The sequence below is a fragment of the Calliphora vicina genome, chromosome 4 (genome assembly GCF_958450345.1).
Source record: "Calliphora vicina chromosome 4, idCalVici1.1, whole genome shotgun sequence".
Classification (NCBI taxonomy): domain Eukaryota; kingdom Metazoa; phylum Arthropoda; class Insecta; order Diptera; family Calliphoridae; genus Calliphora; species Calliphora vicina.
Genome location: NC_088783.1, coordinates 30081621 through 30099884, shown reverse-complemented (window position 1 = coordinate 30099884; position 18264 = coordinate 30081621). Strand labels below are relative to the sequence as shown.

General features: G+C 28.6%; 1 protein-coding gene across 1 annotated transcript in view; it reads right to left on the bottom strand.

Moving 5' to 3' along the window:
* Positions 1–18264, bottom strand: part of cac (cacophony) — a 210149-nt gene that overhangs the window by 121564 nt on the left and 70321 nt on the right. Inside the window, exons 4-10 of the mRNA XM_065509066.1 lie at positions 16881–16981; positions 16423–16578; positions 16067–16287; positions 10468–10571; positions 10101–10216; positions 4852–4911; positions 4680–4784 (exon numbers count right to left, since the gene is read on the bottom strand). Coding sequence (XP_065365138.1) covers positions 4680–4784; positions 4852–4911; positions 10101–10216; positions 10468–10571; positions 16067–16287; positions 16423–16578; positions 16881–16981 — 863 coding nt within the window. The remainder of the gene's footprint in view (positions 1–4679; positions 4785–4851; positions 4912–10100; positions 10217–10467; positions 10572–16066; positions 16288–16422; positions 16579–16880; positions 16982–18264) is intronic.

Genomic DNA, 18264 nt, shown 5'->3' with positions numbered 1-18264 from the left:
TGTATTAAACTTAAAAGTCATTATTATTCATATTTAATAAAGATTAAGCTTTAATATGATTTTAAAACTTTTTACTAAGGAATCGTAAATATAACAGTTTTAATCCTAAATGAGCTATATATATATTTTTTTAAAGTAGCTCGGTAATAAATTTTCCTAATTTCAAAAGAAAAGATTCCATTGTATTATAGATAGGAAAGAGTAATGCATTCCATATTTAGTTTCAATGAATCGATTGGAATGGTCGTGAAACCCCAGATGACAGCTCGTCTAATATAGGAGAGGTATTAAATAAGAAATCTATTACTAAATGCAAAGTAACTATTAAAAACAACAGTTAGTATTAGAAGCTTTTTACAGTGGATCTTGCAAAGAGAGACAGACAAAAAAATTAGGGTTGTAGATGAAAAGGAACCTTAGGCTATCCTTGAATTATTTTAAAACTGTTCTTAAATCATTTGACGATAACTCGTATGCGTGTTAAAACAAGTAAGAAAGTATGGTCGGTCAAGCCCGACTATATAATACCCTACACCAAGTAAATGAGCAAAAAGATTTTTCTTTTAAAATATCAATAATTTATATTCGTGAGTGATTTTCAAAATGGGTCTTATATGGGAGCTATGACTAATTATGGACCGATCGTAACAAAATTTGGTGACATGAATTTTGTATACATAAAACTTATTTGGAATTTGTGGAGATACATATATAAATTAAACATTTATGACCGATAATGTCCAATTTCGGAAGGACATTTGTATGGGGGCTAGGTGAAATAATGAACGGATTTCAGCAAGTTTCAATAGACTTCGTCCTTGGGCCGAAAAACTTATATGTACCAAACTTTATCCAAATATCTTCAAAATTGCGACCTGCGCACAAGGTTTACATGGACAGCCAGCCAGCCAGACGGACATCGTTTAATCGACTCAGAAAGTGATTCTAAGTCGATCGGTATACTTTAAGGTGGGTGTTGGACCAATATTTTTGGGCGTTACAAACATCTGCACAAACGCATTGTACCCTCCCCACTATGGTGGTGTAGGGTACAAAAAGCTATACATACATGATTGCAGATACCAAAAGTAATAAATTTTTCCCACTGAGTGCTTTTGCGAATACACCTTTCCAAATGCCTGATTACAAAAAAAGGATTTGGAAGGTCTGCTGTGAAAGATTGATGAGTAAATTTCTGAACTTCTACATGAAAAATAAAGTTTGAAACCAAAATCGAAGCATTTATCATCAAAATTAATTGACTAATAGAAATCTATGAATATTTAGAAAAACCAGATCAGATCATTGTAAATCCAAAATTAAGTCCATATTTACCTGATATGTTCTTGTGGGAGGAAATCAAAATTTATTTTTAGAACTTATGTCTTTTCCTTTAAGAGCTTTTGTAACTCAAAACATAAAATGTTTCACTTTTTTTTTTGTAAAATCTACAACTTTGCTTTCCATTTAGGCCTATTTTTAAAAAAAAAGTCAAAAATGTTTTTGATTTTGGAAAAAAATTTCAACAATTTTTTATTTTTTTTCGAAAGTTTTTTTGATAGGATGAGATAAAACACCTGACCCCCTCTAACTCAGAGAGTTCCTGACCGATATTCTTGGTCCACTTGACATGAAATCCCTATACAAATTATTACATTTTTTTTTCTATTAGTTAGACCTTAAATAAAATAAATTTTATGAAGAAAATTCAAAACAATATCTCTTACAAAAAATAATCGACTTTTATTTTGAAAATTGAGAAAATGTTGAATTTTCGTATTTTTGGCGAAAAACAAAATATTTCTTAAGGAGCATCCAAAGTTTTGAGATTTTGTTGAAAGGTATCACAACAAGTATAGGTTTGTAATAGAAAACGCCCAAAATATGCTAAAAGGGTTGTTCCTAGACCCTTCGAATTTAACCTTTTTTTATGGAAATTTTAATACATAAGCTGAGATTCCAAAAACGTGCAACAGTGTTGGTTGCATATTATGATGTATATTTGTTTTAGTATTTACATTTGGTATCAAAAGGTGAACCGACATAAAAAATAACATTAAGATATTTCAACAAACAAGAACAAATATTTTATTGAATATTACATATATATGTGTTTTCCGATTTTGATCCAATTGACTCTGAATTCCACTAAAATTAACTCTTATATTTAGAATATGCTCTATTCAGTTACAAAAATAAAATTTAAACTCAACTAAGTGACTTTAAATTTGAATATTGCAGAAGTTTTGAATTAGTAAAAACCCACTTATAAATCATAGTCTCTGTAAAAAAGATATTTGCAATATCTTTATTATTTTCTTAAAGATATTATTATAGAAAAGTGTACAATTTTTAATAGGGATCCTTCACAGGTTCTTCCGAATTTGTGTCGAGATTTCGGATTTAAGTTATTTATTCTAAAATCCCAAAGCCATGAGTGGCAAGGGTATATATAAGTTTGTCATTCCGTTTGTAATTTCTACATTTTTCATTTGCGACCCCACAAAGTATATATATTCTTGATCGTTATAGATAGCGAAGTCGATATAGATATGTCCGTCTGTATGCTGAAATCAATTTTCCATAGCCCCCAAATAACTTACATACATGATTCATACATAAATATATCGGGAATTTTTTCAGTTCGGTTGCTATTTAAAATCGTCAAATCGGCTCACAAATGGCTGAGATATAAGGAAAAAACCGGGTAAACCTCGATTTTTTACCTATTTTGTATCTATATCCGGATTACTAAATCATTAATATAGACAATATGTATATCTAAGATAGATATTTAAAAGTCCATTGCAACGATGTATATAAGGCTATAGTAAGTTGAGCCTTCAATGGGTTAAAATCGGGAAAAATATTTTTTAACCCGAATTTTTTTTCATCAAAAAATTTGTTTCTCATAAAAAGTTTTCCAAACATTTTTTTTTTTTTTAAAGTTAAAAAAATTGAAATAACTTTTTTTAAAGATATTAAAAAACAATTTGGAAAAAAAAATTTGAAAAAAAATTTAATTTTGTTTAAATAAAATTTTTTAAAAAAATCATTTTTAAGAATAATTTGGTGGAGAGTATATAAGATTCGGCACAGCCGAATATAGCTCTCTTACTTGTTTAACCTTTACTCTTCTGAATTCGCTAATATTTGGTATTCATAGTTTGAATGACCATATAAAATATAAAGATCTCCAGAATTTGGAATTCTCTTTAGTTTGGTTTTTGTGTGGGTTCGAAGTTCATAATTTTTAATAGATTCCTGCAAAATACCTAAAGTAAAACTGTTAATAGCTTTTGGACTGTAAGTCAGATGTAATCATCACATATAAAAGGTAATGAATCGTAGATTTTTCTAAAAATCCGCTTCTCATCAAAAGCGGATGCAGTTTGGAAAATCGTCCTTGAACAAAGGACATTTCAATTCTCCAAAGATTTTCAACAAATATGAAGCATTTCTAGATTAAAAATATATATAAAATTCAGAATGGGACCATGTATTTCTATTTCATAGAAAACTTTCTTTTGCTAAATTTCAAAAAATTTTGTAAGTGGTAAACTGCGATAACCTGTCGAATAAATTTGTTTCTCGCAAATATGAAAATTTAAATGTAAAAGATAGATATGGTACTATTATGGTACTTTTTGACTTTTTTAATAAACATAACGGTATAATTCAAGTTGATAAAATAATATGGGTAAAAGGAATATTATCGATCTTATCCCATAATCCAAAAAAAAACATCGATACTTATATGAATCTTGCTACAGAGATGATTGTCGTAATTTTACTGAGGAAATATTTTTTATTAATTCAATTGATCTCAAAAGAAGAAGAAAAACCACCATTTTAGGCCCTAGAATCTAGGGCATTTTAAAAATTCAAAATGACTTTTAAGTTTAATACACTGAACTCTCATTTAACATATATTTGTAAACAAACTATATATAAACTTTTTAAACAAACTCGAATTAAAATCAAAAAAATAAAATAAAAAAATTAACTAAAAGCCAACAAAGAACAATTTAAAACTAAACTTCGGGAAAGAAAATTGGAACATAAATAAAAATAAATTACCTGCTTCGCCTTTTTCGCCACCTTCTGTAGACATATTAGCGAGTTTTATTAAATAAACAATTTCACAAAAAATAAAAAAATAATTAAAGATAAAAAAATTACACAAAAATGTTTAAAACAATGAACTCAAAAATAAAAATGGACAAAAACAACAAAATTAAATAGAAATAAAATATTTTAAATGAGACATAAATCAAAAAAAAGGCTTTAAAAAACAACATTTATGTACAAACAATTTGAAGTAAATTAATTTGTTTATAATAGAAACTTTTCATTGGTTAGTAATGCCTGATATTAATTATTTTTATTTTGTGTGTAATTTTATGTCACAAGTGCTTTTCAGTTTTATTAAGGTTTTAGTAACTCTGGTTTTTTAGCAGTTTTTTTTTTATTGCAAATTTTATATTGTTAAGTGTGGTTTTTGTAACGAATTTAGATGTTTATTCTTTATCTTGTTGGGTTTTTTTTGTTTGATTGATTGTTGAAAAAACAAATAGTAACACAATAATTGAGTTTTTTTTACACATTTTATACAAAAGTTTTGAATGTGTTTAAATTGAATTGTGAATGACAATGAAAATCAATAAATTGAAACATACCATCATCGCCATAGTCCTCTTCGCCCTCCTCCTCTTCGGTATCTGTGGACTTGGATTTACCCAGACTTTTCAGTTTTTTTCTTTTGGCAGCATTACGACGTCGTGCTGGAAATTTTAATACAGAAATTAGGTTTAATATTAATTGGTTAGTGTGTAAGAATCATTTAAATACCCTCCATAATGTGCATTCTTTCCTCTTCCGTTGTACGCTCTTCGGCTAATATCACTTCCTCTGTGAATTTTTAAAAACATTAAGAGAGAGAAATGTTAATTTGATGTCTCTGATCAATTACATATGTTAAAATGTTAAATATGATTGTAGTCAAGATTAATATAAAAATATTTATTAATTAATTTTTATGTGTTTGTTATATTTTGTTATAATTTAAAACATATCGGAATTAAAGTGTGTGTTAGTAGTGTACAGGATTAGTTAGTAAAATTGTTAGAATTTTGATATTGAACAAAATACTATACCAGCTCTACATATCCACTGAACATAGCCGTTTAATTCTCTTTCTAGTTGCTGTTGTCTTCTAAGTTTAAGAAACTCTTGTCTATTTTCTACTTTTTCACGTTCTTTTGCGAATTCACTACAAACAAAAATATTTTCGTTTTGGTTTTTATGTTGTTGTATATTTTACAAATGAACACAAAACAAAACAAAAATTAAACAAATTATAAACATTTACATTCACAGTATATAATGAGAGAGAGCTTCAAAATAGAGTAATTGAAATTAAAATTAAATAAAAATCATAAAAATAAACTAAACTATAAGGGAAATGAAATGTTAATTAATGTTTTCGGGTTAAGCTTAAATAAATAGACTTGAAACTAAAACATCAGAAATGAATTATTAACGAAAATTAAACTAAATTTTAAAGAAAATGTTAGGAAAAGTAGTTTCTTAAGTTTTTATGATGACATCATTAATGAATTATTTGACGAGGATGAGTTATTTAACCAGGTTACTAAAGTTCAACTTCTAGTTTGGAATGTTAAGAGTTATCAAGAAAGTTAGTTTGTTAGTATTAGACGGGGTTGGGGTACGAGCGAAATACTTTTCAGGTTAAACGTTTTATTTTTAAACTGGGTGGCTAAAATCAATGCAATCAACTCTTCTAGTCTATAAATATGAAAGGACATGGGAAGGGAGTTCAAATTTTTAAACCAATTTTATTGAAGAAATTATCTTTTTTATTTTTCTAAAGTTCTGAATATATCCAGAAATTACATTGATTTTAATATCACTTTACATTGATTCCTCGAGGATAGGGAGCATTTATAGTTTTAGAAGAAAGAAATATGTAACTAAATTTTGGCGTTTACCTAACACGTGACAAATTAGCGCAATTCATTTACTCTGTAGTAGGTCAGTTGAAATTCGGGATTAAATTTATATGAACTGACATTCATGATACCAATTATTTTGGATGTTAAAACATTTTATGTTTTAATATCTTTTAAATATAGAAACTAAAAAATTCCTTATAAACATCCTTTGGACTGAAGATTGTGAGTAATTTTCCAATAGTAATCTTTTATCTAGGAGTTCAGAGTTGAACATACAAGGTAACGGAACTGATCGTCATTAACTTGGTAAGGTCCTGAACCATTCCTTTTCCTTGTAACCAAATAAGAAGACTCACGACCTCCGACCACTCGGGGCAGGGTAGGCAATGATATTATAACACCCTGGCTAGTGTGAGCAACGTTACATCTGTTTGAGCCAACCTGACTTAATCGGGGAATAGGGTAAATCAGACTATTGCGCTACAAGTAGTGTCAGGCTCCATTAAGCCCTTCTTTGTCCTTACAAGCATTGAAGGAATCCTGACAAATAAGTCAAACAAATAACATGAATAAAACAAAATACAGAAGATAAGTCTCCCAGAAGGTCACAGACGTTTGCAAATCCTTCCGCTTCGGGTCCAAGCTCAATGTATTGATGAGAGGAAGCATTTCATGTTCAGATAATATTTTAGAAACCTCAGATGCCCTATGCTCCACGTAGAGTTAAGCGGGCTGAAGAGGAAGAATCTTAATTCTATGCTAATTTGTAAAATACTCTGTACGAGATTTCTGGATGAAGCGACGTCAGTACAGTACTTCACTATGATATAAAATTATCGATAATTTTGTCTTTGAGAGAGACTAGAAGATGGATTAAGGACTTTTTCTGACTTAGTAATCCAGATATGGTTAAGAAAAGTAGGTTCTCAAATCGGGGTAGTCGTGTTTTTTCTTATATCTAAACCATTTTTGGGCCGATTTTCTCGATTTTTAATACTAACTGAACCTGGACTATAGCCGATATATTGATGTGATGTACCAATCATGTTTGTAAGATATTGGAGGGCGTTGGAAAATTGATTTCAACAGACAGACAAACGTACTTGGCTATATTGACTACGTTATTTAAAACGATCGAGAATACAAGGGCGGGTCAGTAAGTCCGTGACTTTTTAAATTTCCCGCCTATAAACTGAAAGTACAACACTGCACCTGTCAACATGCAGCTGTCAGTTTATTCCTGTAAAAATTTCAACAAGCTGCTTTATTTAGTGCCATTGATAGCAGACTACCTCGTGACTTGATGAGAAAATGGAAAAAAGGGAATTTCATGTGATCAGTTAGCTTTTTTTTTTTGCAGAAAAAACATCACTCCAACCAAAGCTATGCTTGATAAATATTATGGGAAATGTGCACCATCAATTTCAGTGGTAATAGAGTGGTATACTGAATTTCGTTGTGGCCCTACACTGAAGGTGCCGAAAGTTCTCGACGCCCATTTAAGGTCTCTACATCAGAAAATTACTTTAACTAGCAAAAAAACTCTTGATATCCAGAACTAATTCAACACAAATAAGAACAAGTCACATAATCAAATTTCTTGGCGATCAGACCATACTTGGTCAAAGCTCCCATATAAGTAAGAGCCACTTCTGAAAATCACTCACGAAAAAAAATTATTGAAAATTTAATAGAATAATGATTTGCTCATACTCAGTGAAGGGTATATAAAAAAAATCACGATATGGTGTTGACCGATCGGAGATTGTGGAAGACATAGGCACCTCACGTGGCTCTGTGGTTTCAATTTGGTATGATCACTTGGCTATAAGAAAGCTTTCCGTAAGATGGGTGTCGCGGTTGCTCACAATCGCAATCGTGAAGCAACTTCGTAACCGTAGATCTACCACAACACACCAGAGACTAAACAGCAGTCGAAACAGTGGGTTTCTTGTGGTGAATTGGTGCCAAAGAAGGCCAAGGTGTGTTTGTCGGCCAATAAAGTCATGACGAACGATTTTTTGGGATGCACGCTGTAAAATCCATATAGACTACCTTCAAAAGAACCAACTTATTTAGTCTGTTCAATGGGGATTTGATAAAAAACGACGGCATCTGGTCAAATGCGGTCGTTTTTGCAAGGACGCACACATGTGCAGTCTCCATTGCAAAAATCCATGAATTAAGCTACGAATTGCTGCCTTATCTACCTTATTCTCAGGATTTAGCCTCGAGTGACTCTTTCTTGTTTTCATACCTAAAGAAATGGATCGAGGGAAAGAGATTTGATTTATTTTTTGGAACGGATAGAACAATCGTAGAAACTTTCGACAAAGTGTACAGAGCACAAAGGAGACTATCGATGGCTTAATATAAAAAGGCATAACTAATTTTTTTCTTCAAAAATATCAATGAAAAAAGGGTTATATTAAATAACTTCATTAAAATAGAAAAAAAAACTATTTTAAATGAGAAATAAAATGTGATATCTGTTCTTATTAAAAATGGCTTTAAAACTTTTTTTGTGTCTAAAATTTTATAGATTTTATTAAGTTTTTTCCTTTTCCTGTAAAGTAACAAAAATCGATTTACGTCTTTTTTATATTAAGCCAGCGCTATGTTGAAAAATACAATTAATTTATCGTATTAAAATGTTTAGCTTTATTTTGAATCATGTGTACAATAAAAACTTATTCAAAATATTTGCCATTGTTAGCTATGACCTTTCTGACAACATATGAATCTTACTGGCAACATTTGGATTCTGAGCCAAAAGAACTGCTCATAATTTGAAGCCAATAACGAATCAAGCCTATTTCGGCTACTGTGTCCTTAAGGGAAGCGTACGCCAGAGAGAGCGTTCCGCATCGATCAAAACAAATAGTAGTCGTACGGGGCACTGTCTGGACTATAAGGCGGGTGAGGCAAAACTGCCCAATCACTTCTTTCTAAATAGTTTTTAACAGATATTGCAACATGTGGCCTAGCGCTGTCACGAGAAATATTACGGTTTCATGTCTGGACGTTTTTCGACCAATTCTCTATTCAAACGAATCAGTTAGGAACAGGTTCCCTGTGATAGTCTGGCTTTGGTGCCAATTTGGCAGGTTGGCCGGGCTACACAAAAAATAATGTTTGTCATGAATTTTTTTTATGAAATTATTATTATGTATTATTATAAACGTTGTAAAAATACACTTTAAACGAGTTTCTAAACCATCCATCATCTCTTGGGCATTTAAAACTATCACATTTAATGACATGTGAAACAAATTGATGCTATGGATTTTTATGTGAGCGATAAGAGTGAGACAATAATTTTTCAAGTGTATTGATTGACAGTGGTGCATTTACATTTAGAATATAGTTGTATTTATTATTTAGTTGTTATTTGTAATTGTTTGAACTTGTGCATAAGTGTATTATTTTATTAACTTGTATTTTAGTTTATTTTCTATTGTATTTATTTTGTATCATATTCTATAACAAATACGATGATTTTTCTTGGTATTATAGAAACTTGCAATCAAAACACCATCACAGAAATACAAATGAGCCATACAATATATAAAAAAAAATAGATATTTAAAATATTATTAATATTTAAGTTATGGTTATTTAAATATATAGAACAACGTATAGACATACAAACGTATTTGCATCAGCTGGTATAATTTATTATTATTATTAACTAAATGACTAATAAAAACACAGAGAGCATACACTCTAAATACTAAAGATATTTATAAGAAACAAAAAAACACTTGAATTTAATATGAATAATTGAAATTAAAAGATAATTAAGCTTTCATAAGCTTTTAAGCTTAAATTTATGGTGGTAAAAATTCAAGTGTTTTTTCATTTATATTTTTGTAGGGTTGACTAACTAATTTTTTGGATTTGAAAAAAAAAATTTACATGATTTGTGGAAAGAATTTTGTAATATTTATAGAAAGTGTTTTTTATTGTTTTAGTTTTGATTCATCATGTTTTTTGAGAGGGGAAAAGTAAATTGTATGTAACTCAGAGGAGGACATTTTTTCTTAGCAATAATTGCTCGGATTTGGTTTCTAAAACCAAACGTGTAATTGGTTTTATTTTTATTTTGGTAGAGTGTATATAAACCTGCTTGTGTTATCCAATCAAGATATGATACCATGGCTGTTTGAAACATAGCACGAAAACGACATTTTTGAAATTCCATACGACGTTCAACGCGATTACGTTCATTAGAAAATTCACTTGAAAAATTTTATAAAAAAAACAAACAAATAAATAAATAAACGAAAGAAAATTAAATTTTTGTTGTTTGGTTAACAAAAACTAAAACAAATAGAAAGAAACTTAGTAGTAAGTACATAATTAATAATAAATTATTGAAAATAATAAATAAAGTTAGAGATAAATTAAATTATATTTTAAAAATAGCAGAATTTGTTGAAAGTTTTTAAATGTATTTTTTAAAAAAAATTAACAAAGTATTGAAACTTACCCACTAAGAACACCAAGAACTAAGTTGAGCATAAAAAATGAGCCTATAACTATAAGAGGCACAAAATATATCCAATTAAATTGTGAACCTAAAGCGTCGTTGGTCTGGAAAAGATGTATGGCATATTTGTTGATTTTAATACAGAGTTTTTAAATGGAGAAATAAGAAAATATAAAATAGATTAATACATTTCTATTACATTTTTTATATGTCAATATATTATAGAGTATTAAAAGTTCTTTAAAGAGATTGAAAATATAATTACATTTGGTTACATTTAAACAATATTTTAAGCTTTCACATAGAAAGCTCTGATGCTTAAATAATGATTGCTCGAAAATATTTAACTACTACTGTGCTTTTATTCTTTATACACAGATTTTTATATGAAACTACAATAGAAAAAGCTTTTGTGTGAATTATAAATTTTCATTGACCTATAATAAAAAGCCTGTACTCAAATTTGCTAAGAAAGCTCGTGTTTGGGAAAAGCTTTCATATAAACAAATTTGAATTTGACTTTATTCCAAACGACTCGAAACCTATTATAAAAAGCTAGTATTCAAGTTTGCAAAGAAAGCTTGTGTTTGGGTAAAGCTTTCATCTATACAAACTTGAATTAGACTTTCTACGAACCGACTTTAAAAAAAGCTTTTAATCATATTTTTAAGTTAAAGCTCATTTTCTGAGCAAATTCTCTCGAGTGTTACATTAATTAGTATTTATGTTTGTTTAACTCAAAGTTTTAACAAATATCAATACTTTTAAAATATTTGGTGAAAGTTCTAAGTATTTGATTATCACAACGTATGTTAAGGAAAGTTTTAAAATTTAACATTTCAATTATGAGTTTTGTATGTTTATTATTTTGTTAAAATATTTTCAATCTCTTTAAATAACTCCTGATCAATAATGAAATAATGAATACATTAGATATGACAACTTTGTTATTATTTACAAAAAGTGTTTAAAATATTAAATATATATTTTTTTTTAATATTACTATAACATTTATGTTTTTTTTATTACAACAATGTGATGATGCCTTATAGTTTTATGTTAAATGAATAATGTCGCTTATTTTGGTATTAATGTTTTTTAAGCCTTATGTAAAGCATTTGAAATTTTTGTTTTGTTTTAGATTTAAAATTTTAGATTTTATTTGTTGAATTATAAATTTTTAAACTAATTTGAAAAGCTCAATTATTAAGCCAAATTATTATAATATTTTGCCAAGCAATATTTGTTAGTTTATTCTTGTGTGCGCTGAGTGTTTTATTTTTTTTTATTTTTAGAAGTATGAGTAAAATTTTGCTTTATTTTAATAATTTACCAATTCAGAATGATTTTACTACTTTAAAAGATACGTTAACGAGCAAAACTACTTACACATTTAGATATTTTATAGAGTTTAGTATTTATAGGTATTTGTATTTCTATTTTATATGTATATAAGTTTGAAGTTCAATTGATGATGCATTTTACTTTTCAAAAATGAATTGTTTTAAAGTTTTTGGTTTTGAATTTTGTTTATTTTGATATTTTTAATTATTAATTGAAGCTCCTAATGTATATTTTGTAAACTTAACAACATATGTCAGATGTGAATTTTTTCGAAATTAAATACAGTTCTTTTTCTTGAGATATACAGACTTTCGTTAATGTTAAAATTTACCAAAGTAATCATGTGTCCAAAATCACCCTATCTGACGATGCTATAACTTTTTCAAGTGACAGCAACTTTTAATTTTGTTTTAATATAAGTGAAATTCTTTTAAACAGGTATAGAATTAATGTTTTATTCATGAAGAACCATGAAAGCCACTCGTATTTACTAGATGTCATGGGACTTAATTTGTTCAATGATTCCGCGGTTCGAACACACGATTTGGCATCATCAGACTATATTTGAAAATTATTGAAGTCAAAAATTAATGCCACAGACAAGAGCGAGTTTTATTATCTCCCAAAGTCGCGAATCGGGTTAAAAGAGCTTAAAATATTTAATTTATATCGGATAGTCTGTTCTAAAGTGAAGCGTATCTCAGAGAGAGCGTTCTGCATTGATAGAAACATATAGTATTCGGACGGAACAAGATCCGGACTATAAGGTGGGTGAGACAAAACTTCACAACCGCCTCTTTCAGGTATTGCAACATGTGGCCGAGCGTTGTCATGATGGAATGACTGGACGTTTTCGGCCAATGCTCGCTTTAAACGAATCAGTAGCGTTCGGTAAAGGTTCCATGTGCAGCAGTTCATATGACTATTTTGCTACCAAAAAAAAATACTGCGCATTACCTTAGCGCCATGGATATTTGGCTTTGGTGTAGACTCGGCTGGATGGCCGGGCTTCACATATGATTTATTACGCTTTGGGTTATCGTAATGGATCCATTTTTCATCGCAAGTAATTATTCCGTGCAAAAATGATTTTGTTTTATAGCGATCAAACATTATTTCGGATATACAAAATCGTCTTTGAAGGTCTCTCGGTTTCAATTCGTATATTTCCCTACTTTTGGATGAATCTTGCTGCTCGCAAACGTTTTGAAATCGCTGGTTGGGTTTCACCCAATGTTTTTGAAAGCTCTTGTTGAGTTTTATTACAATATTCATGGAGTAATGCCTTCAATTCTTGGTCTTCTAACGTTTTTGGCTGGACTGGGCGATTAAAACCGATTCAGCACATTCACCATAAGCTTTGGTGAGTAATCGGTGTGTTTCAGCGGTACTTTTTTTTCAAATTAAAGAAGTAAAGCAAGACTTCCCGCATATGACGATTTGATGGCACAATATTTTTTTTCAGACTTCGAAGTTTTAGAAACTCAATGAATATGTAATATGTAATAAAATCTTTATTTATTAACGAAACTCAATGAAATTTTCAGGGTTTTTTAAGTTTCTTATTCTAAATAACAAAAATGGTATTTTTTACAATTTTGTCTATACGGTCTACATTTCCTTCGGGGCTGGGAAAATACTTTAAGGATAAATAGGGAACACATCTGGGTTTCCAAAAATGCTTTCCGTTTTCTGATCCCAGCTTTGGGATTTTAGAACATGTGGCTCAAAGTTGAAATTTAGATAAAAAATAGGTCAATTTCCAAAGGGCGTAGGGCCGACATGTTCGAAATATAGGACATATTTGTTATGCCAAAATGTTATCCGTAAAGAAACTTTATAGAAAAACATAAAGTTGTTATATGTTCTTAAAGAAAGTTGTTTTAAAAAAAGAGTTATGTCACATTTTTGTTCAAAAAGCAGCAAAAATATACGATTTTTTTAATTTTTAAATTGAAAATATGTTATTTTTGGATTCGTAATTGATATTGAAATCTTTTGTATGTTGTTGGTAATTTAGTTGTCTAACTAACAAAAGTCCATTCGGTCCAAAAGTTCGCCCTATATTTTTAAAAAAGGGGACCAACGTATGACAAAATTTTAAAATTTCAATTTTGAAATGCCTATAACTAGGAAATTATAAGAGATACATAGCACACGCAAGATCTAGCCGAGCGCTTTCCAAAAATATAAAATTCTTTGAAATCGGATGGGAAACAAAAAAATGGCAATTTTACATGTCGAAGGTACCCTACTTTGAGCCCCCATAGCCCCTGGATTAGTTGTATGGCCCATTTTAATAGCTTAAACTCGAATACTTCTTGGCTACGCCCAATTTAAATTTTATCCCGATCGGACCAGCCGTTTAGAAATGCCAGATTTATTTCCAAAAAATTTTGATTCTGCCCCACTGTGTACTGTAATGTTCAATAACTCAGTCAGAATAAGTGACAGATGTGTACCCTTCACAATGACATATAACTTGACCTTTGAGCCTCACGGTTTAAGAGATGACGTTGTCGGATTTTAGCAAAGCTTTCGGGTTCTATTTATTTTATTATCAGGACTATAATATTTTAAAATTGTAGAATATAATTTATAAAAAGAATTTAGTATTGGTTTCAAGTAATTTAGACATAGCTAGATCGTATTAGAATCTTATGAGGATCCAGAATATATATAGTAATGTGGGTTTGTGACAAATATTTTGATATGTTACAAACGGAATGACAAAATCAATCTTTTTTGATGTTGGATATAAAAAAAATAGTATTTTCCAGTGTTAAGTATTTTTGGTGTATTTGTACTTCTTTTAAAATGTAATTTTTTTAAAAAAAAGTACTAAAATTAGTACTATTTTTAAAAAATCCATTATTTCTTAGTACCATTTTTAAAAAATGCAGTTATTTTAGTTATTTAAAAAAAGTATTAAAGTTACTCAACATTTTTATAAGAATTAGCATTTTTGGTAGAAAATGTAGAAAAGTAGAAAATGTATTTTTACGACCTTTTTAAAAATATGGAATTTTTAATACTTAATAAAAGGAGTATTTTTGGTATCTTTAAAATAAAAAGTTTTTATAGTACTTTTTTTAACAATAGGTTGTACTTTTTAAAAAAAAATAATTATTTTTAGTCCTTTTTGAAAATATCTTTTGCGATATATAATTTGAAACACCTGTTAAATCAATTCAAATCAACAATATTCCCTAAAATTTTGATACTCTAATTAAACACCACACTAATTTTATTATTATTATCATTATTGATCTCATCACAAAATTCATTTTTTAATTGAAAATGCATCAAAAAGAACTTCGTTTAAATTGTTTTCATAAATATGGATTTGTAAATGAAATGAAAGAAAATAAAATTTTTTTGATCTATTCTTTTAGCAATAAAAAATTAGAGCGCTACCGATAAACGATAGGCAATTCTGTATTAGGTAAATTATTACACACACACACGCACGCACGAAATAGTATGAAGTCAAAGAGAAATATGTTACAAAAAGGAACTCAGCTTAAACATGTTTGTTTTGATTTTTTCTTGATCTTAAAAAGCTCATAAAAACTGTAACAGAAACGATATCAAGTAACAGATATTTAAACAGATATTCATATAGAAAAACTTTTTAACACAAAAGTATAGAGAGAGCTGTTGATTTGATGTTTAAATATTAAAAGAAACATTTATACAATTAAGTAGAAAAAAGTACAACAACATGCGTTTATTTTTTTTAAAAAAACAAAGTAGTAGAAGTTGAGTTTTTAAGCTTTTACCAGAAATTAGAAGGAATTACAATGAATTGAAAAAAAAACTTTTAGAGCAAGCTTTAACAAGTTTTTTTTATAAACAATTGATAATTTTCTTAATTCTGGAATAAACTTTAAGTATAAATAGCAATACAGTTAGAAATAGCACTAAAGCTTTATATTACACGTTGTAATGTTATTAGGAAAAGCTTTAAAATTAGCTTTAAGTTCTTCCTTAGATTTATTTATGTAGCTTATTAGTATGATTTTTTCGATATATTTCAATAATTACACAAATTCAACAAAAGCAATGAAAGTTTTTTTTAGCACAGAAGTTTTAGAAACAAAATGAAGCTTTAATGATTTTATGTAGATCATTTAGAGCTTTCACAGTTAGTAGTAGTTAGTAGATAGAAATTTGTTGATAAAGTTTGATTTTTTTCATAGTTTTAAGTTAGATTTTTGATTTAGAAAATATTTGGCCTATTATTGGCATTTACCCAATACAGTATTGCTGTCCAGCCTTCCATAGTGATACATTGGAATACAGTCAACATGGCAAAACCGATATTGTCAAAACTAGTTATGCCAGAATTTGGTCCATCCCATTTTTCCAAACACATACTCGTCGTATAATTACATACAAATGAACCACCGGCTTTTTCTGTGTCATTATCCGTATTACACGGTGTTTCTGATTCACCTTCTTTCACAGGCTTATCTGTAATAATGAGAAAATCATAATGAGCTTTTAATGATTCTATTTGAGAGAGTGAATGGGATAAAAGCTTTTAATGATTGTTTTTTTTTTTAATTATGTATATTGTTTGTTTTTTAAAATTGGAGCGATAAATACTTGGATCTTCTAAACTATAACAAGTCTTATGTAAAGCACCCGAATAGAACTCGAGTCCAATGATGGCAAATATAACGATCGCAAACAACACCAACAGACCAATTTGCAGTAACGGTGCCATTGCTTTTATAATGGACTTTAAAACTACTTGTAAACCTGTGGAAGAGATTTAAGTTTTTCATTTTACACAAGAGAGAGAGAGAAAAGTAAAAGAGAACAATATATTAGTAAAAAGTTCTTAGAAAATATTACAAGAATAACATAGTAACTACTTTTATATTTTATATAAACTATTTACTAGAAAAATACTACATTTTTTTAAATATATTTTAGTTTTTTTTTTACTACAACTAAAAACAAAATAATACTTTTAATTTACTCTCTACATAATTATTTCAATTAGAATAATTTTATAAAATAAAAATTAAAAATTTATTACTAATTAATTAACTACTCACTAGGAATTCCAGAGACTAATTTTAAGGGCCTTAGCACACGTATGGCCCTAAGAGTTCTTAGATCTACTTCGGGCCCTAATTGTGGGAATTGTGTCATGAATCTGCTCATATGACGTTTATTGTTTTGATTTTTTTTTTAAATATTTTGTTAATATTTATTTGGATTTTAGCAATAGTTGCAAAATATTTTTGTTTGGTTTTTTGTTTTAAATAAAAAAGAAATTAAAAGAATACAAATATTTTTATTTAATAAATTTAATTCAACTGGCAGTAATTTATCTAATTAAAGAAAAATATTTATTTTAGATTTCTTTCACATTTATTTGTTAATAATCAAATAAGGAGTAAACGAAAACATAAATTACAGAAGGAAAATTGTTTCATGAAGCTACATTCAAAGCAAAAGTGTAAATTAAAGAAATTAACTAAAAAAGAAGTTGAAATGAAAAGTAATTCCACACGTTTTTTTTTTGGTTGTAGGAAAAAAAGACCCAAAGCAGTTAAAGTTAAATATTTTTTAAATAATGTTTTTTGTATAAAAACTAAAATAATTAATGTTTTCTATATTTACGTACGTTTTGTTTTACAACTAGCTGTTTTCGATTTAAACAGAAAAATATAAAAATTTAAATATTTTGAATCTTTGATACTCTACCTCTACATTCTTTTGCGGTTTTATTTTGTGACACATTTATTTGATTTCTTAAAAACTCTATAGTTTTTGAGTTGTTATTCTTAGCTCTAAGAAACTACATTTTTTGGTAACTAAAAATATTTGAAACAGTTTTTATATGACATTGTTAGTAATTACAATATATTTATTAGTAGTACTACTAGTACTAAATCTTTTAATACAGTAAGTGACAGTTCAACTGACAAAATGTCAGTTACACGCAGAGGCCAGACACAACCGAGTTAAGGCTTCCATGTTCCCAAATTCCATAATTCCCAAACTAGTTGTCTTAAGGACAATTGCTCCCACAGCTCCACCAGCTGTAAAAACAAAGTTCACCGGCACATCCTCTTAGTTGGCACTACCATATCCATTTCAACATTTTTTAAAAGTTTTTTAAAAATATTATGGTCACCCTAATTATGTATTTGATTGTGGTAACCATAATATGTTTAAGTTAACATTCACATCATGTAGCAATCATATATATGATTGTGGTAAATATATATATGTTTATGACAATCATGTTCATGATGATAAATCATTATATGATAATATAAGAACAGCATATTATGTTGAAGTAATACATCATAAACATGGTTACCACAAATATATACTTAGTTACTCTAATCATATATATGATTGCTATAATCATGTGAGTGCTACCTTAAATCCATTACAACACCGAGCTTACTTCAGAAAATATAGAAA